General features: G+C 34.9%; 1 protein-coding gene across 3 annotated transcripts in view; it reads left to right on the forward strand.

Moving 5' to 3' along the window:
- The window catches only part of LOC136851632 (small G protein signaling modulator 1-like), a 535,265-nt gene that overhangs the window by 398,478 nt on the left and 111,279 nt on the right, over window positions 1-25,508 (forward strand). For all 3 annotated transcript variants that reach the window (XM_067126026.1, XM_067126025.1, XM_067126027.1), the window contains exon 4: window positions 16,049-16,211. In XM_067126026.1, the coding sequence (XP_066982127.1) occupies window positions 16,049-16,211 (163 nt within the window). The remainder of the gene's footprint in view (window positions 1-16,048; window positions 16,212-25,508) is intronic.

Below are 25,508 nucleotides of genomic sequence, written 5' to 3' on the forward strand. Positions count from 1 at the left end.
TTAATTAGGTTTTTAACCAATTAAACGCCGTTAATACGTTTCCCTGACCATGTAATGGTCTGGTCGAGGGAGGTTCCCTCGATGCGTAATTTCCCGAAAAGGGAAAAAGATATTTTGCAATGCAAATTTGCTCTGTGCATCTGGCAGATTTGAAATTCGGGAGATTTTGTTAACGCAGATGGCAGGACCTTTGCTTTTAGTACGAGGGCTTTCACGCAAGCGTTCCTGGTGATTAAGTTGAAAGTTTTTATTTTATTATCATAATTCATTTCAGTCTTGAATAATATACACTAGATAGATTATTATTGCCCCATACCATGTCTTCAGATATCTGCAGTTTAACTAGTTCCAGTACTGGAATTAACTTTCAAGATCAGATTCTGCATTCTTTTCAAAATTGACAACAGCCAAGTTTTGTTCGTATAATATTTTCAGTATTTACAAATACAATCATTATATCTTGAGAAATAAGTCTATATGGTCAGTGTTCCTTATATGGAAATAATGAAAATATGTGGAGAGAGAAGAGCTGTTAACATTACTTAATCGAGATTCTCCTCTCCAGGTAGCAATCAGCGCAGAATCATTTATCATAATTGCTTTATATATCACAGCAGAACTGCAGATTTTATGGCTCGATTTTGATTATTGTGACTATATCTTTAATGGAGTCCCATTGAGAATACTTGTCGTTTTAATTCCTATTAAAAGATATTTTAATATATATATATATATATATATATATATATATATATATATATATATATATATATATATATATATATATATAGTACGTGCCCTTTGAGCCTACAGAGGCCCAGGAGGACTTTAACTTTTTTAACTAATATATATATATATATATGCATTCATTAACAATATACTTACCATTAATTTGATATTTCATAGCGCCAAACTTCGAGTCTTGCGGTGGTACCATTATTAATGTTTCATTCAAAAGTTACATTGAAGAATGATTTTATTTTAAATTTGAAATATTCCTGAGATTTTGAGTCGGTGAAGTGATATACTTTATCAGGGTCTTGAAACTGTTATTAACAATAATAATAAGAATAATATTAGTAGTAGTGGTAGTGATGGTCATGTTAATATAACTGCCTTGAGCAATTTTCTGTGAAAAAATGCAATGACGTATACACGAGTAAAAGTAATGGATTCCTCACTGATCCTCATCTCGGAATCAAAATTGTGAAAAGATTAAGCGTGAGAAACAAAGATCCCCGAGAAGGGCTGAGGCAGAGAGGAAGATGATATGAGTAGATTAGAATCAGTGACACATGAATGAATAGAACAAGAGGGATTCTGAAGGTCACTGATGGAGACGAAGAAAATGGTAGGCGAATATGCAAGAAAGAAGTGGTTCATACAAACATGCAAGATGGTTATGATTCGAGGATCTTGTGAGGAGGTTACACTTCAAGGGAACAGTCGAGAAGGTCAGATGCTATTTGGGGAATATGAGAGTTGTTTCTCAGTTTCTCAGGTATAAAAAGGAGGAACCGAAACGGTTTGATAGTTACTTCCACAATAACCAAGTCAAGTGTACTTGATCGAAGAAATTCATCGGAAGCGAACGTTCTGTGGCGAAGTGTTTTTGTTATTACTGTTGCCTTTTAATCAGAGTTTTTTTACATGCTATGATTTATTATTATAATTTGGTGAAGGGATAATCAATTCGAATGTTTCTCGAGCTCATTATTCCTGAGTGAACAGGCACTCTTTATGGTAGACGACAAATGAATGGTGATGTCGCGAACGCCATTTTTGATGGAATGAGGCTCTCTTAGGCATTTCCATTTTGTCCTTTATTTCAGGAATGAAATATTTCATTCAAATAAAGAAGTCTCTCTCTCTCTCTCTCTCTCTCTCTCTCTCTCTCTCTCTCTCTCTCTCTCGTTGACAAATATATCGGCAAATGTGAGAGACGGTATACACACACACATATATATATACACATATTGTAAGTGTATGTATATATATATGTATATGTATACACACACACATATATATATATGTGTATATACTTCCAGTTGCTTCTATGTATGCATGTGTTTATGTACGTGTATATGTATGTGTACACAGTCTTAGATATTATAAATGACTCCAGTAGAGTTGTCGATGACATTTCCATTATGAAAATATCAGATTTTATGTAATACCTTTAGATTAACAGAAAATGGATCCTTTCAATCTTCTTAACGATAATAGTTTAGAGGGAGAGACAGAGAGAAAGAGAGAGACGGAGAGTCCTCTCTCTCTCTCTCTCTCTCTCTCTTGGCCCCTGCAATTCAACCTTGTACATCCCTCATTGTGTATAACGACCTGCCGATCGTTCATGCACTGATTGCTCCCATCCCTACCTCTGGATGAGGCTGATTGATGCAGATGGCTTTAATCAAGTAAGGGACATTTCTCTCGCATAATCTGTGTTAACTGGTGATGGATGAAGTGAGACTCAAGAGGTCGTGTTGACAGTGCCGCTGTACTTTCCTGTTCCACGATTCTTATAATCTTCACTCTGAACAAATAGTCTACGGCTTGCTGTGGAATAAGGCGCTCCTGTTTTCTTAGCTGTTAACTAATTTTCCCTCTTGGGTCCCATTGTGACCTAACTGCTCTCCCACCATACTTGTAAATTTCGATTCAAATTTCGGTAATAAACACCAGAGCTTATAGGCCAGCGTTGTGCGCATTTCTTGACGGTCCCGTCCCTAAGTACTGAGCGAGCCTAATGTTTCGGAAGCTCTTTTTCCGTTTCATTCTGGCTTCCGCTATTACTGGCAGTAGTCGCCCGTCCCAGCTGTCTTGACTCTGAGAAGATCGGAAAGGATCTGCTTGGAGGGATGCTGAAAGCAGAGTTCCCTTAATCCTCTTAGTCAAACATTTCATGTATGAATGTATTTTATGAAAACGCTTCGTTGCCGCAGTTACTTCACAGAAGAGCTGCCTAGATTAATCCTACAGTACGTTGGAAGATCAGTGAAGTCTTTGGAGCAACGATGAAGTAGGACGAAAGTAAGAAAATAACAATTCAAAAGGAAATAGAAAAGAAAAAAAAGAGAAAAAGAAGACCAGTCGTATATATTATATATACATATATATATATATATATATATATATATATATATATATATATATATATATATATATATATATATATATATATATATATATATATATATATATATATATATATATATATATATATATATATATATATATATATATAAACTTTATCACATACACAATTGTTCTGTGCATTAGTAGAATTACTAAAAGGACCTCATTCAAACTGGATGGTGTCTAATGGAGTTTTTATTCAAAAAGTTACAAGCTTTCTTGGACAAACAGTCCACATTATCATATCCGTACAATGAGCAGACGCGTATATTTATATCTGTGTGCTGGGTACTTTTAATCCTATAATCGCCTAGCTCTTCCTGTGTACCCCTACCTTGGTCTTTCTCTGATCCTTCCTCCTAGGTGACCGTTTTCCGTGCGTTCTCTTACGTTTTTTCTTCGTTTCCTTGCCACTGTAGTGTGTACGATTTTTCTAGATATGCTGTCTTCAAAGCCGTTTCCCAGTGTTCCCTGCCATCGTGTTGTTGGCGCAAGTTATAAGGCGTTCTCTACAACCAGTCTAGATGTTTGTTGGTGTTCCTGTACAGAAAGCTCATATTTTCCCAGTCTATTCTGTGATCATTTTCCCAACAGTGTTTGGCAACTGCCGACGTCTGATTATAATGCCTTATGTTCTGCAGATGTTGTTTGCTTCGCTCTTTCCATGATTTGCCAGTTTCGCCATAGTATTCTTCACAATCTAGACACGCTGCCATATAAACCCCCTCTAATCTCTTCCCCTCTACCGACTTTTGTTTCTAAATATTTTATTCCTAATGGTGTTTTTGTAGCTGCCTATCAATTTAAAATTATTTATGTTGATATGCAATAGAGTTGTTGTCCGGGACTGTAATTATTTTCTTTCCTATGTTCCTTTTCTATCCTTTCCCTCTTCCCAAAATAGTTTTCCTTGCTTTGATATGTGCCCCACTCCCACCAATATATAATCTCTAAAACTCTCCCTCAGGTAATCAACTCTTCGTCTAAAAATTCAGGACTGCCAAATCCTATAAGCCTGATGGCCAACCTGTCATTAATCCTATTTTTATTTCTTTCCTATGACTGGAGAACCTATGTATGAATTGGTGTGTGTCTTCTTCCTATATACCTTGAATTTTAAATTCTCCCTACCCTCTTGACTAGACATCCAAGAGGAATTTCTCCCTCCTTCTCTTCTTCTAATGTAAACTTGATATAAATACAGCCGGACTACGCGTCTGCTCATTGTACTGATACTTGATAATGTGGACTGTTTGTCCAAGAAAAGCTTGTAACTTTTGAATAAAAACTCCATTAGATACCATCCAGTTTGAATAAGAGTATATATATATATATATATATATATAGAGAGAGAGAGAGAGAGAGAGAGAGAGAGCTGAAACAGCCGGAAACACCGTTATATTTGTCATTATGTCTGTTAGCCTAACTTCTCGATAACGGTGAACAGAATCTGGTGAAACTTGATAGCCGTGTTAATTAGATAATCCTTCTGAGAAGATAAATCTCTGGTAAAAATCAGCTAGAGTTAATGTAGTTTCGATGCCAACAGTTGTCTTCCCTGAGCCGTTTTCATTCAGAAGTTAGCAACCTCGAGGTTACCTAATAAATTATATATTAATTTTAGATTATTTTCCAGCTCCTTAGCTATTCAGTCTTTGTTAGGACAGAATAGTGAAGAATAACGAGAGATGAATGTTTCACAAGATGGTGCTTCTATGGCTGAACACATCAGCACAAACTGAAGAAACCCAAAGAAATGCAAACGTCAGCTGAAATGAGCAAGTGAAAATGTGTTTGATTTGTCCCTCTGTGTTTTCCAAACATACATACGAGTACATACATGCATACATACATACATACACATAATATATAATACATATATATATATAAATATATATGTGTATATATATATATAATATATATATATATATAATATATATATATATAATATATATATATATATATATATATATATAATATATATATATATATATATATATATATATATAATATATATAAAATAAAATAGCATTTCCTATGAGCAGTGAAATAACCAACATCGTATACATGTCCAAAAGGATTAATTAGTAAAACCCTTTGATTCCATGCTTGTGTACACAGACCGGAATGAATTTTTGGACCTTTCATTATTTTAATTGCAGACTAAATTGATATCACAGAAACATTAGGTATTTATATTTTCTGATATTTTTATATATAAATATAAATTTAGAAATGATGTGCCATGTTTTCTATAGTTACGACAAATATAGACCTAAAATGTATGTATTTTAATAATTATGATAGCCAGTCTTAATACCCTATGCATCAGTTATAAAACATAATCATTATTGATAGCATTGGACCACTTCCAAAGTTATTATTATTATTATTATTATTATTATTATTATTATTATTATTATTATTATTATTATTATCTTCTCCCTTTCTTCCATTTTTTCAATGATTTCGATGAACACTTATTTGGTAGGTTCCTTGTGGACTGGTGGTGATTTTCTCCTGATAGATTTGACGTCGACGTATTTTTGAGTGTTGTAGATCAATTTAAAATCCAAAACTTTTTTTAATTTTATTTTTGTCTGATTTCGATGAAAGTTGGTTGGTACTTCTCAGCTTAATCCCCAGGAGGGGTCGTTGTTTTTAACGAGCCTCTTCTAGTTGCTTCTGTTTTGAACGGCTGACTTCATGATTGGCTTTGTACATGTATTACGGACAGATGCCCTTCCTAGCGCCTACCCTGAGTTGGGCCGGCTTTTAATCAACCCCCCCTCCCCTGTGATTCAAGATTCTTCCGGAATGCACTTTGGAAAGGTTTGGTGCAAGAACCTCAGAACCTTTCAAAGTGTGACGATTAGAGAAGCTTGATAATGAAATTGTTCATCGTCAGAACAAATGATGAAGTGAGACCGCCATCTCTTTCGCCGTGGATCATACCAGGCATCTCGTCTTCCTCTTAGAATATCAATAAAAAGCAACATTCAGGAAATCTGATCAGAGCTCATTTTTAAGAGAGGGTATAGAATTCAGGCCACTGGCCAAGGGCTGGGACCAATGAGGTCAATCAGTGCTGAAAGGGAAATCGACAGTAAGAAGGTTTGAAAGGTGACAGGAGGAAAACCTCACAGTTGCACTATGAAACAATAGTCAGCAGAAGGTGGAAAGTCAGATGGAAGAAAGAGAATATGAACGGAGGCACAGTAAAAGGAATGAAAGAGTTTGCAGCTAGGGGCCGAAGGGACGCTGCAAAGACCCTTAAGTAATGCCTACGGTGCACCACATGAGGTGCACAGGTGGCAGTACATCCCTGCTAATTTTGAAGAACATGATGCAAAGCCTATAAGGCTCAGCTCAGACGGAGATCTTTGCAGATTGTGGTGTTAGAGGAGGACTCATTTGAGAGAAAGCTCCTAGATTGCGTTTCAGTGGATACAGCAGAGATCTAGCTTGGGATCTAGCATGCCATTAAAAAACACGGACTTCGTAATATATTCAGACTCTAGAAGCGCAATACACATCTCAAATAATAGTAATTCAGTGCATCCATTTGTTCGCAACATTTAGAGTGACTGTTCACATATTTGTCAAAATATTCCTTTTGTTTCTTCTGGGTCCCAGCCCATGTTGGGATTCAGGAAAACATGCGGAAAAATTCTGCTCGCAGCAGTATGTTTCATATGAATCGAGTTCCCCGCTTGGAAATAAAACGACCCATAAGGTCATATATTCGAGGGAAATGGCAAGAGAGATGTTTTGCCTTTCTAACCAGCGATAAGAATACGATAGCATCAGAAGTAGCATAAGTTATTGGTTGTCCTCCTTCCGAAGAGTTGGGAGTACAATTGTTTTATCGCCTGAGGTTTGGGTACACCAACAGCATCGGCACATTTGGGAGGGCAGCAGTGCCACTGAGTGTACGCCCTGTGATGCAATGCATATTTTGGTGCATTGGTAGAAGTACATGCAGACAACCCAGCTCTCGTCGGTTTTTCAAGGGCATTGTGACTAATAGATTTATAATTAATTTTATAATTCATTCTCCTAACATGTTTTATCCACTTTCCTATTTTCTGAACATATGTATCCTATATTTTTATAATTTATTACCCAGTCATATGTTTTTTAACCTTTACATTTTCTTAACATATGTATTCTCTTTCACATAATTTGTCATAATTATTTTATTTTACTTTGTTTTTTATATGTATTTTATTTTTAATCACAATCATAACGAAAGGAGTGCGAGTACCTTAATGATAGCAGCTATCTTAGTGCTTGGGGTTTGTCCCTAAATTCCATACTTCCATCCATCCATCCCAATGTTTTTTACCTTGACCTATAGGTCCAGGTTACCAAGTCACTTCGAAGGTCAGCATTTTATTTTGATTTTGATTTGATGAATCTCTGTGAGACACTTGAATGTTACACTGTAAGTAACGCAGTTATCGTAAATATTTTGAACGAGTAATTTTTTATTTAACCTATAGGCCCAGGTCCCTTTAAAGGTCAGAATTTTATTTTTCTTTGCTTCTGATGAAACCTCGTGAGACAGTTCAATGCTGTACGTGAGGTGACCCAGCTATCATAGATATTGGATCACAAACTCCAGAATATCGCCCAAAACGTAATTTTAAAAGGAGGGGATTTCAAACACTCCTGAAAAATGGATCTCAAGGCGTTTGAGAGAGAGAGAGAGAGAGAGAGAGAGAGAGAGAGAGAGAGAGAGAGAGAGAGAGAGAGAGAGAGAGAGAGAGAATTTCATACAACCGAATCCATTTGCATAGCGTTTTCTTTTCTTGCATGATTTTCCTTTCATTACATGCTTCCTTTCGTAATTCAAAATTCATATTTCTGAAGGCTTTTCATTGAAGGTGCGCTCTCTCCTCCTTCGTTAGTTTTCAGATTGGTTTTGCCGAAGCCATATTTTGAATTAAGTTCGTTAGAGCCGTTGCAAAACTCCCCCAATAATCTTTCCAATCCTATTCAGATCTTGTGAGGGACATCATAGGAAAGTAAGACGAAATACTCGTGAATAAAACATGTGCAAAGGAATTATAGGTATTGACTCTCAGTCTGATGATATCAGCATGCGAAGGAAAATTGTCTATTTCGTGGATGTAACTTAATAAAAGTAACCCTGTTTTTAATATGATTAGCAATCTCTCTCTCTCTCTCTCTCTCTTAATTTCCATTTAGACCTATACGCGTAGACACGTGCAGTAGACATGTGTAACAAATCATATATGATAGCAGAAGCATATTTAGTCATGCTTTGTAGTTATTATAGATTTTTAGAATCCTGAAAAGCCGCCAGCAGTGGGAATTACCTTTCATGTGATTCAGTCTTAAACCTTTTTTGTCACTTATTTTTTTCTTTTAACCCTGTCAGTACTCTTAAAATGACACAGGTGAATGCAAGCCTTAGGTGATAAGAGAAGATATCTTTTAGGGATTGTGGATTTCTATTTCATTTAGTTATTGATTTATTTTGGGATTTATCTTTTTATTTATTTTCTAAGTTCCATTTCCCTTCGTTATTCATTAGTTCGGATACCTGGCAGCTATACTTTTAATTGATTTCTTGTTAAGTTTATTTTGAAGTAAGTATTATTGTGATCTACGTTTGGATTGTGATCTTATATTTGTACTTACAATCATCCAGTTTAGTACATACCAAACAAGTCTTCGAAAGTTTATTTCAGAATGAATATAAGACCTCTTATGTACAGATATTAAGGTACAAAGAAACAAGAAAGGGACTTAGTAGAAAAATAAGTAGAGGTAAATGTTGAGAGAGAGAGAGAGAGAGAGAGAGAGAGAGAGAGAGAGAGAGAGAGTGTTTTTTAATTTAATAATTATTCTTTATTAGTTATACTGTAAGTTGACGGAACTACTAATTACTTCATATAGGCATTTATTTCTCAATATTACCTAATTGCTCTTAAAGAGTAAGTTAGATCTGTCGCTTTCTTTTATTACTTTGTCGCTGAAAGTAGTGTTGAAATTACAATAATGAAATCAACAACAGCAACATAATAATAAATGTGTTAGAGCTTACCACTTGAGAGAACACAATACCATTGAAGTATAAACAAATATTGACAAGTTTTAAGGAAATAAGGAAGGTCTTTTATGCAAATAAACTATTTCCTTCTCTTTCTTTCTCCCCCCTGAGATTTAGGAGCACAGTACTCAAAAATATTAGGTACATTCGTCCTACAGTTATATAACTAACAGGTCTCTCTCTCTCTCTCTCTCTCTCTCTCTCTCTCTCTCTCTCTCTCTCTCTCTCCCCAGAGATGTGAAAGCACTCGACCCTAATACTCCCCGCCCAGTACAAACCATTTGACCAAACCTTTTTTCTTTTTCCTTTTTTCTTCTCTCTGGTGTTTTCTTTTAAATCCACAATGCCGAGATGACTCTGCACATCCAGCCAGCCCCTGTAACGGTGCCAAGACTCTGGAGAAGAGCGAGCGGCGACCAGAGACAAATAGAGATTCCTCTACAGATAGACAGGGACCCGCGGGGGGGGGGAGGGGGCCGCATTCTCGGAAAGACGAGAATTCTCTCTTTATTCGTTCGCTATTATGCGTTATTTGGTTGACTCATTCCTTTGACTGAATTACAGTATGTTTGAATATGCATTTTTTTTTTATTGCGCTCTTTTCATTGCGGTTAATGTGGTTAAGAATTCTATATAAAATCTGAGGTCTTTTTATACATTGATTTGGTCATACCTTTACCGACATAGAGGATGTTCGTATTTCTTATAAATGAAGAGTTTTTTTTGTTCAATATTCAGTATATTTATATATGTATGTATGAACAAATTACGTATATACAGTATATATATATATATTTACACATATATATATATATATATATATATCTACCTGTTACACATGTGTCTATATATCTATCTATATATATGTATATATGTATCTATCTATAATATATAAATAATAATAATAATAATAATAATAATAATAATAATAATAATAATAATAATAATAATAATAATAACAACCTGATGTACATATACAGTTATACCATAGGGAAAATGAAAAACTGGGTATAAATCCTGACTGGTTTCGTCTTTATATCTAAGGCACCTTTTCGGTGAAATAGGTATCTGGTTCTTAGTCAACTGCGGTGGCATGTTACCAGATTGGGAACGATCATGGAATAAGCAACTTCATGCCGACAATCATAAAGCTAATGGCTTCTGGGAGTATATTTATGTATATGTTTATATATTTGTGTATATATATCTATCTATATCTATCTATCTATCTATCCCTATACACACACCCACACACACATATATACTGTATATATGTGTGTGTGTGTATGTGTATGTATGTATAACTGAATCACGAAAATGAATATATAAATAAAGACAAAATCCGCGAAGGAAAGAGAAACAATGGAGCGCTGCAAGGCCTTTCGACTTCTAGTCCTTAACTTAGCAGACTAAGTTAAGGACTAGAAGTTGAAAGGCCTTGTGGCACTCCATTGTTTCTCTTTCCTTCGTGGATTTTGTCTTTATATATTATATATATTATATCGTCTTCGTTTTAACGTGCTTTTTCCCATTTTTATATGGGGTAAGCATGATGCCTTCTTTTGAAGGACTTTGATTTGGCGTTAGGGTAGGCCGTGGCCTCGATCGGCTGCCCTGCCTGACATCGCTTAGACCCCGGTAGTGAATGTGTACATGTATGGTACCAAATCACCAGCTCCCTTTCCCCCAGCAGCGAGGAGAACTGAGCGGTTAGGTCGACAGTTCGAGACGTGTGAGGTGTCTGTTATGTTTTTAGAAGATGTTGGAGTGGCTTTGTTTATGTGTGTATTAGTCTGTAACACCCATTTGCTTTCAGCAAACCTATCCGTTGATTACATACATAATCCCGGGGTGTCTACATGGATAGCAAAGTGTCCGCCTCTCTGACCGGTCGGCTGCGGATTTGAACCCGCGCCACAGACCTCTGTGAAGTCCTAGGCTGCTGCTCTACTGACCGAGCCATCGAGGCTCTATTATATGTATTATATATATATACATATACTGTATATATATACATATATATATATATATATATTAATATATATAATTTTCATTATCAATGCAGAGATTTAAAGATAATTTTCCATTTCCCCCAGAGATTTAAAGTTATAGTATTATATCTACACACACACACACACACACAACACACACACACACACACACACACACATATATATATATATATATATATATATATATATATATAAATATATATATAGTGATGTTATAGTTCTTAAACTATTATAATCTTTCCATTTGCAATTGCCTATTTGCACGCAAACATGGATTCCTCAAATCCAGAGAAATGTATACATAAGGCAATGTTACAAAACTGTATGTACAAGTAATTAAAAAAAATGCACAGAAAAGTAAATTTTCTTAGTACCAGATGCGAAAATTTAGTATTGAAATACTTATCAAGACAACTCGGTATTTCTCTTTTCTCCTTTGGTTCCTTCCTTCCACATCTGGTGTTCCTCACGCCTGTGTAACACCCGGCACACTCTCTCTATCAGATAGGCTTACATATATGTCGCTTTATCATGCTTCGTAGAAATGAAGAAATATTGTGGATAGCCGTGTGGGGGAAATAATACTAAGTCTTTAAATCTCTGCATTATATTCGAAATGAACTGGTTAATTGGTACATTATGGAAAATTAACTGGTTAAATATATTTGTATATGTATATTGTATATATATATATATATATATATATATATATATTTGTAGATGTATATTTATATATATTATATATATATATATATATATATATATATATATATATATATATATATATATATATATATATATATATATAAACATAATATATATATATGTATATATATAATATAAACAATATATATGTATATGCATATATATATATATATATATATATCTATTCCTATAACTTAGTCTGCCAATGGAGTTAATTCTTTAACTTACTGGAAGTCCTTATATATATATATATATATATATATATATATATATATATATATATATATATATATATATATAATATATATAAATTAAGCTACAAACGTCCTATATAATATCAGTTCGCTCTGCCTCGGAAATAATATATATGAAAACATTATTTCCGAGGCAGAGCGAATTGGATATTTTAAAGGACGTTTGCAGCTTAATGCATGTATATGAATCACGGTGATGTGATAAAATTCAGTCAAATATACTGTATATATATATATATATATATATAAAATATATATGTAAAATAACCAATAAACATACATACACACACAAACACACACACATACATATATATATATATATATATATATATATATATATATATATATATATATATATATATATATATATATATATATATATATATATATACAAACATGCAGTGAATCGCGTGAATGAAGGTGTATATATCGGCGTAAGTAAGCTAGTAACTACGGTTCAGTTTGAATTTGAGGGAAGTTATAAATGTGGAAAATAACGAGGATGAACAAAGGAGAACTACCAGTCCGCCTAGGGTGTGTTTAAAACGAGAATATTGACACCGAGAAAGGGCGAGCAATCTGAGATCTTGTTTGTGTCAGTATTTTCTTGTCCGTGAGTAAGGGAGGCCGTTATTGAGAGATTTTCATTACTGAGATTTTCTGGAATCGAGTTGCATCGTATCTTTGTAGTGTTGTAAATTATGGACCTTTTACTATTGTTCTTCATGTTGAGAGATTTTATGCATTTAATTTTTGCTTAGGTTCTGTTTTAGTTCATTTCATTTCATTCTGGCAGCAGACTTTTTCCGATTCCCTAGTGTTTCCTTTTTTTTTTTAATAAGCCGTTAATCATAAGTTTTTATGTTGTGTTATAGAGTTTAAAATACCCCTACAGAACTTCAGTGTTTTACGTTATCTCTACTGTATTTTTTACAGTGGTCAATGTTTTTTTAGATTTTTATACAGTTTTCTCACTTTTTACAGAAAAAATCTGGTTTATACTACCAATAGTTAAAAAAAGTTAATAAATATATATATATATATATATATATATATATATGAATGATTATAATCACTTTTGTACGTGATTCATTTATCACACATTACCACAGGTGAAAAATAAGAGACGGGGTGTAGATCCTGACCAGTTTCACTTTATATCCAAGCAATGTACTGATATATATATATATATATATATATATATATATATATATATATATATATATATATATATATATATATATATATATATGAATGTCTTTTCCTGTAATACTAATATGAAAAATAAAAAGGCCCATAAAAACACTATTTAAACGTTGAAACCATATATTTAGGGCACTTGTTTCTGTGCCCTGTTCACTGGTGAATATCATTTATATATCAGTACGTTACGCTTCGGAGAGTTCGGGAATTTTCCTACATATCAGAAATACAGGGCATGTCATTAACTGGAAGGGCGGAGTTGGTTTTCAAGAGTAGCTGTGTACAAAGAAAGATGCTGGACCAGAACCTGTCAGGAGTTTCGGACTTTAATCCTCAAACCCCTCCTGACGAAGATGACCAAGAAACGCGACCGCCAGATCCATCGCCAAACGGGAGCTAATGAGGCCAAAACCACTAGGAATTTGGTCACTCTCCTCCTTCTTAAGAAACGCCACCTTCATAACATCGGAGGCCTAAGGCCACACCTCATGTTTTTGTATATATACCATTGTAACTTTCCACCTGTCCATATTCTACCAGTGAACAGGGGCACAGAAACAAGTGCCCGGAAACATATGGTTTCAACGTTTAAATAGTGTTTTTATGGGCCTTTATTTTCATATATATATATATATATATATATATATATATATATATATATATATATATATATATATATATGCACACACATGTCTGTGTGCAGGCGTGAGTGTGTGGGCGTGTGTGTTTCCAATTAAACACCTTTTTCATCGGAGAGACTCACCAGACTTTTAAAAGCTGATGCGAGTTTCTAATTACATTGTCATTGGTTACGGCTAAACTTGACTCATGTTTTAAAAGTGGATCGTTATCATGGCTCACGAATAGATTTTTGCTGCGATTTTTTCACCGGTTTTTGTGCTGCTGTTAATCGACATTTAACCAAGGTTCTGCTTGAAGTTATGTTTAAAGGTAAATTTATTTTTAATGTTTTTGTTTACTCTCATTTGTAATTTGATATATGCGTTGGGTTTGTATTTAGTTTTTACATGCTTTTATGTAACTTGACTTCTGCGCCTGTCCATCTGTTTGGGTCAAATCTTGTAACTGAATTTTCGACCTGTTCCCATTATCTGATGGACTTAAAATTTTGCATGGTTACTCAATCCCGGTAACAATACAACCTTACGTGATCGGTAGGTCAGCAGTGGCCTACAGTATATCAGGCTTTTTATGAAACTCTACAGTAAGGATTTTTCATACCTTCTTTGATTTGATAGAATAAGGTATTAACTCTACGGATTTTTCAAACCTCCTTTGGCTCGACAGGATAACACGTTCAATTTCATTAGCTACAATCATAATTCGGTTACAATTTCTGTCAAAGCTAAAAAGTATAAAATAAAATAAAAACGTTTAAACACGCTTTTATTAAAATGCACTAAAAAGTAAAAAATTATTTTTGAGACACCAGGATTTTCTTACAATTAATCATGTCTACAAAAATAAAAGCGTGGTCGACAGACGTGGAAGGAAATGCTACAAGAAATAAGAAAATATATTTCCTTCCCTGTAGCATTTCCTTCCATGTTTGGGGCCCACGCTTTTATTTTTCTAGACATGATTAATTGTAAGAAAATCCTGGTGTGTCTCAAAAAATATATATATTTTTTTTACTTTATAGTGCATTTTAATAAAAGCTTATTTTAATTTTTTTAATATTTTATTTTACATTATAGTATATCTTGATTCTCATCCAAACTTCACTCTGAAGTTAAGTATTGATCACTTTAATCCTTGTTAATCTTATGCTGTTTTTGCTTTGAGTCTGTATTTTGTAATTTCTTTTAATCCGGATATAACCCCTGATAACATTGATGTAATCTTTATTTTTATAGTCATTCTTATCTGAGATTGTCATTCTCATAATTGTTTCTCTACTATCAGTTGTCTAGTTTTATTTTAACTTGCGTTTAATTTTGGTATTTAACTTTACTTAGATTGTTTATTTAGGTTTATAGTTTTGCTGTGATTAATGCTCAGTTTTATTTTCCATTTTTATCGTCGGTGGTCAGTTAATTTGATTTAATTTCATGACTTGATTTTTACAGAATTATAATTATCCTCCAATACAATTACGACTTCTAATTAATTGTGAATTTTTCTGTAATTTAGAATTTTTTTATTTATCAAAGAACTTTTACCGAATAGTGCAGATGAATAATTTTGACGCTGAAACTTGAGATGAAAACCCTTCAGAAGATTGTTGTAAATATGTGAGAGAGCCTAAATTGCGATGTGACAAGACATGAATGGAACGACAACACTTTAAAAATGGAGAGATTTCTTTGATGTTGCTTCTTTGAGAGAAGACACCGTTATTAGATGTAGTGGAGTAATTAAAAGTAGAATTCTTTGTCAAATGGCAACGAATGACTACGAATACTGTAATACCGGAAGGCTGATAGTCACATTCCTTGAAAAATAGAGAGAGAGAGAGAGAGAGAGAGAGAGAGAGAGAGAGAGAGAGAGAGAGAGAGAGAGAGAGAGAGAGAGAGAGAGAGAGAGAGCATGTCTCACACACGTTGCAGCCATGCATCTCGTGATAGCCGCAGGGCAAATTCGTCGGTTCTCTTCAGCGAGTAATATTCACGGAAATGTTTCTTTCTCCGCAGCTGCCGTCGAAGCTTGTCTGTCTCACGGGCTGAAACGCCGGACGCTGGGTTTATTCAAGACTTCCTCTACAACGGCACTCATCCACAAACTCGGCAAATCCTTCGAACCTGCAGCCAACGTCTCCAAAATGGTCCAGGACCTCGAGGCCACTGACTTGGGAAGGTGAGTGGTCCTATTTTTAATCAGTTAGTTATTGGAGTGGTTCGTGACATTATTATTATTTTTTTCATTCCCCTTTGGTATTTCCTACTAAACGGTAAGTCTTCATCTCTTAACACGAAGTAATGGCTTTTTCAGGTTATAGATATGTATGTGTGAATATATATTTTATATAGTTTATATATATATAAAATTATATAAATTATATATATATATATATATGTATATATATATATGTATGTATATATATATATATATATATATATATATATATATATATATATATATATACATATATATACTTATATATACACACATATATATTTTTTTATAATGTGTGTGTGAATATCCTGTTATAATGTATCAGGTATCAGGTTTCTGTTAATTTAAGAACCCATGAAAAGACAATTAACAAAGGAAACCTTATATTTTGGCTGGGGCTTCTTCTGTTATCGGTGTTGAAGGTAACAGCATTAACTTATAAGCATCTTGTGTTTAATGTACACACACACACACACACACACACACACACACATATATATATATATATATATATATATATATATATATATATATATATATATATATATATGACAGATGAATTTTTATTCGCTTATTTACAATACTTCCATGTGATTATCTAAATAACTCTTATCAATTTGTGTGTGTGTATACCAGACCATTTGTTTGCTATTCAATTTCGGCCTTGAGAGGTAACGATGAATATTTTACCGACGTCCAACCGTTGGCTGCTGCATTTATGTTCGCCACGACCATCTCACGACTCCAATAATGGCCAGTGGTGATGGCCCTCTTTGTGATCTCCTTTGCGATTTACATATTGGATATGCATTTGGCTGCGAAGATGTTCGTGCTCAGATCGCCGGCATTGAAGGGAACAGTTTACTGGCGCGCCCTCGGATCCTTCTAAGAACGAAGCATCCGCAGTGGTGGGTTGTCGCGAGTTCCGTTGTTTAAACTATCGTGATCGAAATTAATAGAGTTTTAGTAATTTTTTTTGTCAATCAGTTTACTTCACGGAGAATTTCCCAAGGGACTTAATTTTTCATTGCAAGAATTTCTTGTCATAATGGAAAATCTTTTACAACTGGTGTTGTTTTATAATTAAAAAGTAATTTTGTGATTCGACTTATTGTACCTAAAACGTAAAACTCATCACTGATTAAAGACTTTAAAGAAAACCCCTTTTTGAAAAATCTGCCGAAACTGAGAAAAGGTTCCACCTATTGAACGAAATATCAATATTGACTAATGGATTTGGCGAGAAATGAAGGCAGTTTGAGCACTTTTATATTGGCGAACATTAATCATTGAAATTTTTTTTTTATTTTCTGTTTACGAAACTATTGCAGAATTTTCAAACGTGATCTTTATTTGTTTGACCTTACTTAAGTTGATTGACTATTCGGTCATTTTGAACTTTCATATATAGTTTCCAAGCCCGAAAAATTCTCTAATAAGACAAAACGTTTCTTTGTTAGGAATAATAATAATAATAATAATAATAATAATAATAATAATAATAATAATAATAATAATAATTATTAATTATTATTATTATTATTATTATTATTATTATTATTATTATTATTATTATTATTATTTATTATTATGTAAATAATAATAATAATAATTTAATAATAATAATAATAATAATAATAATAATAATAATAATAATAATAATAATAATAATAACCTCTTCCAATACTAGGTATTACTTTTGCTCTTGATTTTCATTTAGAATCAGTTCTTACTTTTCCCTAAAGGCCATCATTTTGATTCAAAAGTTTAAATCCTGTTTACCTTAACTGCAAACTGCATGGTGGAAGCCCCTTTCATTGTCGCTCAGCATTCACACCTTATGAAAATGAACGGTGCAGATCCTGTATTTCGGAGAGAATAATCGACGTCTTCCGCCATGTGTTATCTTGTTCACGCTGTGACATTTCGTGGATAAAATGAAAGCAGAAGCTGAGTCACACGAGAGTACAACCCGCTCCGACGTCAGCGTCGCAGCGACAACCATTTGGACCAAAGCCCCAAAATTTGCCGATCGGTGGTAAGACGGCCTGTTAAGAACAGAATAGAATAGAATGTAGGATTTAGACATAAGGTTTTGAATATTGTCTGTAAGCCCTATACTTTATCTTAGGCACATTATATTGTTGCATTATATTTTACAATTTACAAATACTATCACTTATTGTAAACACTGAGATTGTATTTTAGAAAGAATGAGTGGGTGTTACAGCATGCTGTACACTCCTTTTGATGTATTAATTTATGTCAATAAAATTTTTGACTTTGAATTTTAAATTTGAATGTAGGATTTAGGCCGATGGCCAAGTTCTGGGACCTATGAGGTCATTCAGCGCTGAAAGGGAAATTGAGAGTAAAAAGCTTTGAAAGATGTAACAGGAGTAAAACCTCGCAGTTGCACTACGACTCAATTGTTAGGAGAGGGTGGAAAGCAAGATGGAAGAAAGAGAATGTGAACAGAGGTACAGTAAAAGAAACGGAAGGGGTTGCACTTAGGGGCCGAAGGGACGCTGCAAAGAACCCTAAGTAATGCCTACAGTGCACCGCATGAGTTACACTAACAGCACTACACCCTTACGGGGACAGGCTGTTGAGTCCCGTACGAAAAGTGTCCGGTCATTAAAGATTTCCGAAGATTGATGGCCGCCTGCTCGGGCAAATTTCGGTAATTGGTCGGTGATTTATTAGCGACAATGAACAACTGGTAGCAGATTAATGGCTGGTGTAAGTACGGTGTTCGGTCAAGGAGTATCTTGTCCCAAAATATTGTTTGTTAAAAAATCCCTCTGGAGGCTATCTTTCTTAAGAAAAGATTTGTGGGAATATATATATATATATATATATATATATATATATATATATATATATATATATATATATATATATATATATATTACACAGTATATATATATGTGTGTATACATTATATATATATGTAAATGTATGTATATACACATATATGTATATATGTATATATATATATGTCTATATATGTAGATACATAACTGTATATATACATATATACATATACTGTATATATATATATATATATATATATATATATATATATATATATATATATATATATATATTATACATATATATACAGTAAATATCATATAACATCTGTGCTTTCTAAACCTATGCATTGTCTCGCTTGCGTAAATAAATATGATTAATTTTAATGTTCCTAAAAAAAAAAAGCTACATTAAGAACTTCAAGTACTCTGCCAAATTATTGTTGTATTACTTCTCGGGTGATAGCAAAGTAAATAATCAATCCATTTAATTTTTATTTCTTTGCTTTGCTGCCTTTGCGCAGTAGCCTCCACCAAATTTATATAGCTGTTGTATTTATAAAACACACACACACACACAGAGAGAGAGAGAGAGAGAGAGAGAGAAGTTAAGTATACCTTAGTTTAACCAGACCACTGAGCTGATTAATTGCTCTCCTAGGGCTGGCCTGAAAGATTAGACTTATTTTACGTGGCTAAGAACCAGTTGGTTACCTAGCAACGGTACCTACAGCTTATTGTGGAATCTGAACCACATTATACCGGGACATGAATTTCTATCACCAGAAATAAATTCCTCCAATTCTTCATTGACCGGCCGGAGACTCGAACTCAGGCCTAGCAGAGTGCTAGCCGAGAACTCTGCCGACACAGAGAGAGAGAGAGAGAGAGAGAGAGAGAGAGAGAGAGAGAGAGAGAATTACTAGTCTTAGTGGGTACCTCATGAGTTCATGAAAATCCAATGGCGCCACTCCTCCGGGGAAGAAGAAATCACTAAGTTTTTCTGGATTGTTTCTTCAATAACATAATCTCGGGAATTGGTGAACGGTTGCTGATCGCTTGCCAAGTGCTGTCGATACTGATGGTTGGCGACCGTTCAGTTAATTTCGCGAATTTTTACCGATCAGTTGCTGAAATTAGACGACCGAAAACTGCTCGACGAGTCAGTCAACCACCGAAGGCCAGTCCGTGAATTGTTCCCCAACCTTTTCTCGACCACTGGGTCGGCAAAAGGTAACTGATAGCGTAACTTTTATCTTCAGCCGACCAAAATGCCCAAACAGTCACTTGCCGAAGATTGACAACCGTTTACAGGCAGTACAAAAACTCTGTACGACACCTGAGAACCAGCTACTGACCAGTAGTTGTCGGAAGTCGGCAGTTGGTCGTACCCCAAGTGTGATTGGGGTCTTGCTCTGTGTTTACTTGAAACTTATTAATGTTTAAAGGGAAAAAATTTATATCTCTTCATATTTCTTGTAACCTTTCAGTCACCGAAATATCTTCCGTTAACTTCTGTTGTACTCTGTAGCCTAAATATATCAGTTATCATGAGTAGAGAAGTAAAGAAGAGATAAAGTCAAACGTATAATTCAGTTAGGAATTACATGCAGCAGCTCGAGCTTAGTGAATTCAAGGCTGTGATTGAAACTTCTGTTGTAATTGTAGCTCTCGAATTTCTGTTGAGGGAATCGTCATTTGATACTCTCGTGTTGAACATAGTTGCGACAACTGTTGTTTCCATTAATTATTGAGGACGATTATACGGAAGGCTGTGATAGGACACCGATGCTGGTAACTACAGATTTCTTTCTGTAGGTACGCAGGTACATACATAGAGGGAAATACAAAAACGACAATACATACTAGTTTTAGTCTTGTGGGTAAATGCTGACCACATTTCTCATCCATACTGTAGTTGGAGCCCTGGATAAATTTTTCTGTTTCTACAGTTTGGGTTTTTCAAAGAAATTCAGTGAAAGTCCGATTAAACGGTATCAGTAAACAGAGGTGATAAATTATATATTGCATAACAGATACAGATTTGGGGAATATGAGAAGGTATATATCATACATACATACATACATACATACGTACTCGCTCACTTTATCTGCTTTTAATTCCTGTTAGTGACCCATTGCCCCACAAACGAAACGCATAAGGTCTATATTGCAAATTTCGGAGAATTATATTTTTGAGTAGATTGCCGTTCCCAGGTCAGTAACCTCACGAATGGTCTGTGGACTCGGATGTGCTAGCGACGCCTTACTGTCGTGGGTGGTCAACCAACTGGGTCCTAATTAGAGCCAACGTTGTTATCACTGACTAAGACACCATCGATATAACAAACACGTTACTGAATGGCAGACATTGATGGCCACTTATCGCAGCTCACACAGACATACATGTGCATCTCTCTGTCACATTTATACTCACATGAGATCACACGTGAAAGCGAACATGTGTAGAGAGCACAGTTTATTCTACGAGAAGGAAAGCGTCCCACTTTAGTGAATTGGTTTCCAGGGTTTGGCTGTCTTCTAATTGCAATACATATTATGTCTGTAAAATTTGTATAAATGGATGGAAGTAAAATTTGTTAAGAAGGACATTTTAGATTGCTTTATTCAGATTTATGGTGGACATTTCCGTTCTCACTTTCACGTGGAAGTAATCATTCGGGAAAGTAGTGCCTCGAAAACTGCAAACAGTTAAGCAAATATCTTGAGGAAACACTTGAAATGTTGATCATGCTCTCTCTCTCTCTCTCTCTCTCTCTCTCTCTCTCTCTGGTAGCTGGGAAAAGAGGTGGGTGGATAGGAATGAAAATTGCTCCAGGGTCGTATTCTCAGTCTCGTCGATGTTTCCCATCATCGTCATCATGGACGTGTGTGTGTTGTGTGTTTTGAGAATCACACGGTCTCTCGTAACGGGGAATGGCTCCGGGAAAAACAAAACAGTCGTTACCACATTCATATTCCAACTCCTGAATTGCAGATGATCAACCTGTGCAGAAAACATCCTCCACATTACCTCTCCATGCACCTAAAGAGAGGACTCACCACAGCGCTTCGAATTCAGATACACACTGTGTTTCAACTCCTTGCATGCATCCTCACACCACCTGAATATTATAGCCCTTCTTTCTAGTACCTCTTTTGCGCCTTCTATCTAACACTTTCAAGGTCTTCCTCTCCTTCCTCCTCATAACACTTTCATATTATGCCCTCCTTTTACCAGCCCACTGTCCTCCAGTCTTTCCATATGACCAAACCTTCTTAAAACACCGATCTATCCTTTTACCTCTGCTGACTTCTATTTATTTATTCTTTTATCACAAATATATATCTCCCCGTTCATGAACATTCCAGTCTCCTTATGCCATACATACTATGCCAGCAATTCATCTCAACAGCTACCGTCTTTTTTCTACCAATCGCACTCAACCTCCACTCTTTGCTTCCATAAAAGAAAGTTGCCTTGACAATCCCTTCATACATTTCCACCCTGGCTTCCATAGACACTACAAGTCTCGTCAAACTTACGTGCACCTTGCTATTATCTTTGCCTTTCCTTGCTCAACCTATTTCCACGATCATCATCTATAGTTACCCATGAATTTCTATGCAAATAATAGCACATTACTCCATCTTTCCATTTCAATTAACCTCCTAACCTGACACATGCTGTAAACCTTCTCCTCTTAAAAAAAAAAAACTTTCAAACTCCATCACTAGTTTTTGCAGCTTCTCTTCACTATCCCGAATCTGTACTGTTCATTTGCTGTATCAGTCGAATAACTCTACCCTCCACTCCCTATTAAGTTTCTTATGCTGCAACATTGTATTTATGTCTAATTTCCCTCTCTGGTATCTTGCATCACTCCGTCTATAAAGTTTTTAAATAAGCCGGGGTAACATGACACAGCCTTGCTTCAGACCAACTTTTAAACCAAACTAGTCATATTCGAACACATGCTTTGCTTCCATCATTAAAAGTTTTGAATTTCACTTAACGACTCTTCTTTTGTACCACATATCCTTAACACTCTTCACATTGCCTCTCTCCCTCGTATGTGTGTGTGTGTGTGTGTGTGTGTATATATATACATATGTGTGTGTGTGGGCATGCGTTCTCCAACCACCATTTGTATTCTCAGTCTATGACTTTCACCTCCCCTACCCAATTTTTATTCCCCAACACTAGAAGGGAAAACCAGTTATTTTTTTTATTTTTGTATGCTCTCTTCCCCAACCCCTTTCCACAATTTAATTAAAACTTCCAAAGAGGCAGAGAGAAGACTTGTAAGCGTAGCCGTGAGTATTTGAAAATACTTGTATTTTTCTTTTTTATGTACCTTGGTTATGTTTAGGAGAAAACGATTTTCCTGTTTCCTATTCTCGTTCGCCGTTTGATTCCTTCTGATCGCAGTTACTGGAGCATCTTTTGCTAAGTAGCTTGAGTTAACAGCATTCGAATACAGGATTTTCTAAACGTCAGATCCTGAGCTAAGATAGAGAAATATAATTTTAAAAAATCTCGAATGCACTTCCTGTTCAACAGGTAGCATCGTCGTCGCCCGGCAACTCGTGTTACTCGGAAGAGTGATCTCTCGCGTTGCAGCCATTAGGGCTGAATCAATAAAGGGATGAGAGCTGTGCATGACTCCCGTTGATTTATGGAGATGTGAACATCTCCTTTGTCTTGATTTGCAGCTGATGGGGAAACGGGTGTGTCCTCAGATCATTCTGAAAGTTTCAGAGGCGTCAGGCAATCTCTGCGATTTAATCTTTCATTAGTCTCCTGCTTGATGCGTTTCCTGTCGTTATGAGATGTTACGCTTCTTCGCTAGGCATTTTTTAAATTAACTTTTTTTCGTTGTCTGATGCGTCCTGTATAATTTAGAAAAATAGTGTAACGCGTTACTTATGTCGGCTATGAATAGGAACTGGAAGAAGGAAACCAGCCATTATTCTTCAGGAGTCGTTTAACCACAGCAATGAGAACATTTTAAGACTCTCAAGGCTGACCCGTATGAAGATGGGAAATCTGAATAAGAGTTCTGAAGGCATCGGACGGCTGGGTGGGAAATGGAAGTAGATCAAGAAATCTCGTATAAATGACATCTGTATGAGATGTGTTACCTTGAAGGAAGACAAGAAAATCTACGTGGGTGTACATTTGGAAGAAAAAATATTGAATCATTGTAATAGTCAAGTAATATATGGCCGAATCTATAAAAATGGCAGCTTCTAGGCTGCGACAATTCATTTACAGTATGTAGCAGAGTTAACAAGACATTTTCAGCAGCAAACAAAAGAATATCATCGCGCTTGATGTCAGGATAAAATTGCAGTATATAAATTGTCATTTGTTCTACATTTTCAGAACTGTCTGGGTGTGAAAAGCGACAAATTTTGAAACGTTTATGTATTGCAAACACAGAGTGTGGTAAGAAGCTTGCGATGTTCTGAACTTCACTCTACTGTATTTATTACATGAAAGTAACCTATGTATACTGCTTTTTTTTATAATAAACATCTCCAGTTCCTCGAGACCCAGTTTGAACTTATACTCCCCTTTAACCAAGCTGAAAAATTTCTCTGCAACTGACATGTCATCCTGATCCTCCAATATATTATATCCTCTTTTCTTGCAGTTTAATATTTGGGTGCCCATTTAGCACTGACATAAACACATAGTGTTGATTTTAGTTCCCAAATAAAAAGAACGTTGTGATGACTATGCTGAACTAAAGTGTTCCAGATTGGTATTGATTTGACAAACCAAAGAAGACTCTGTTTACATGACAGTTAAAACATTTCGGAGTTGTAAAAAATGATGAGAAGAGAAGCATTGCAAATTTAGGAAACACACACACATGTATTATATATATAAAATACATATATATATATATATATATATATATATATATATATATATATATATATATATATATATATATATATATATATATATATATATATATATATATATATTGTTGTCATAAACTGGCCTTCGCCTTGGTAAGAAATTTAATCAAAACTATAATTGATGCTGCCACAAAACCAAGGAAGTCCAGTTTATGAGCAAGGGAATAAGTTATGTGAAAACTTACCTTAGAATTTTCCTGGATTTACAATTTAAGATGGAAGGTCGCCATATTGGAATTAGAATTCTTTTATAAATTTACAGGGATTTATTTACAGAAACTTAGCAAATCAACAGTGAGACACGACACAACAAAATCACAAAGGGGCAGATTCAGAATAGGACCCAGGGAACAATAATGCAATGATTTGGCAACAAGCAAGTGGATGAAAATGGGGCCAATATGCAATACAATCAGTTCAATGTTAATAGTCACATTCAGTCTTGCCCTGATTACGTGAAATAGTCTCAGGTAATACAAATGATGGCGCTCCAGGACGGAAGAATAAT

This window comes from Macrobrachium rosenbergii, chromosome 23, assembly GCF_040412425.1.
Source record: "Macrobrachium rosenbergii isolate ZJJX-2024 chromosome 23, ASM4041242v1, whole genome shotgun sequence".
NCBI classification, from domain to species: Eukaryota; Metazoa; Arthropoda; class Malacostraca; order Decapoda; family Palaemonidae; genus Macrobrachium; species Macrobrachium rosenbergii.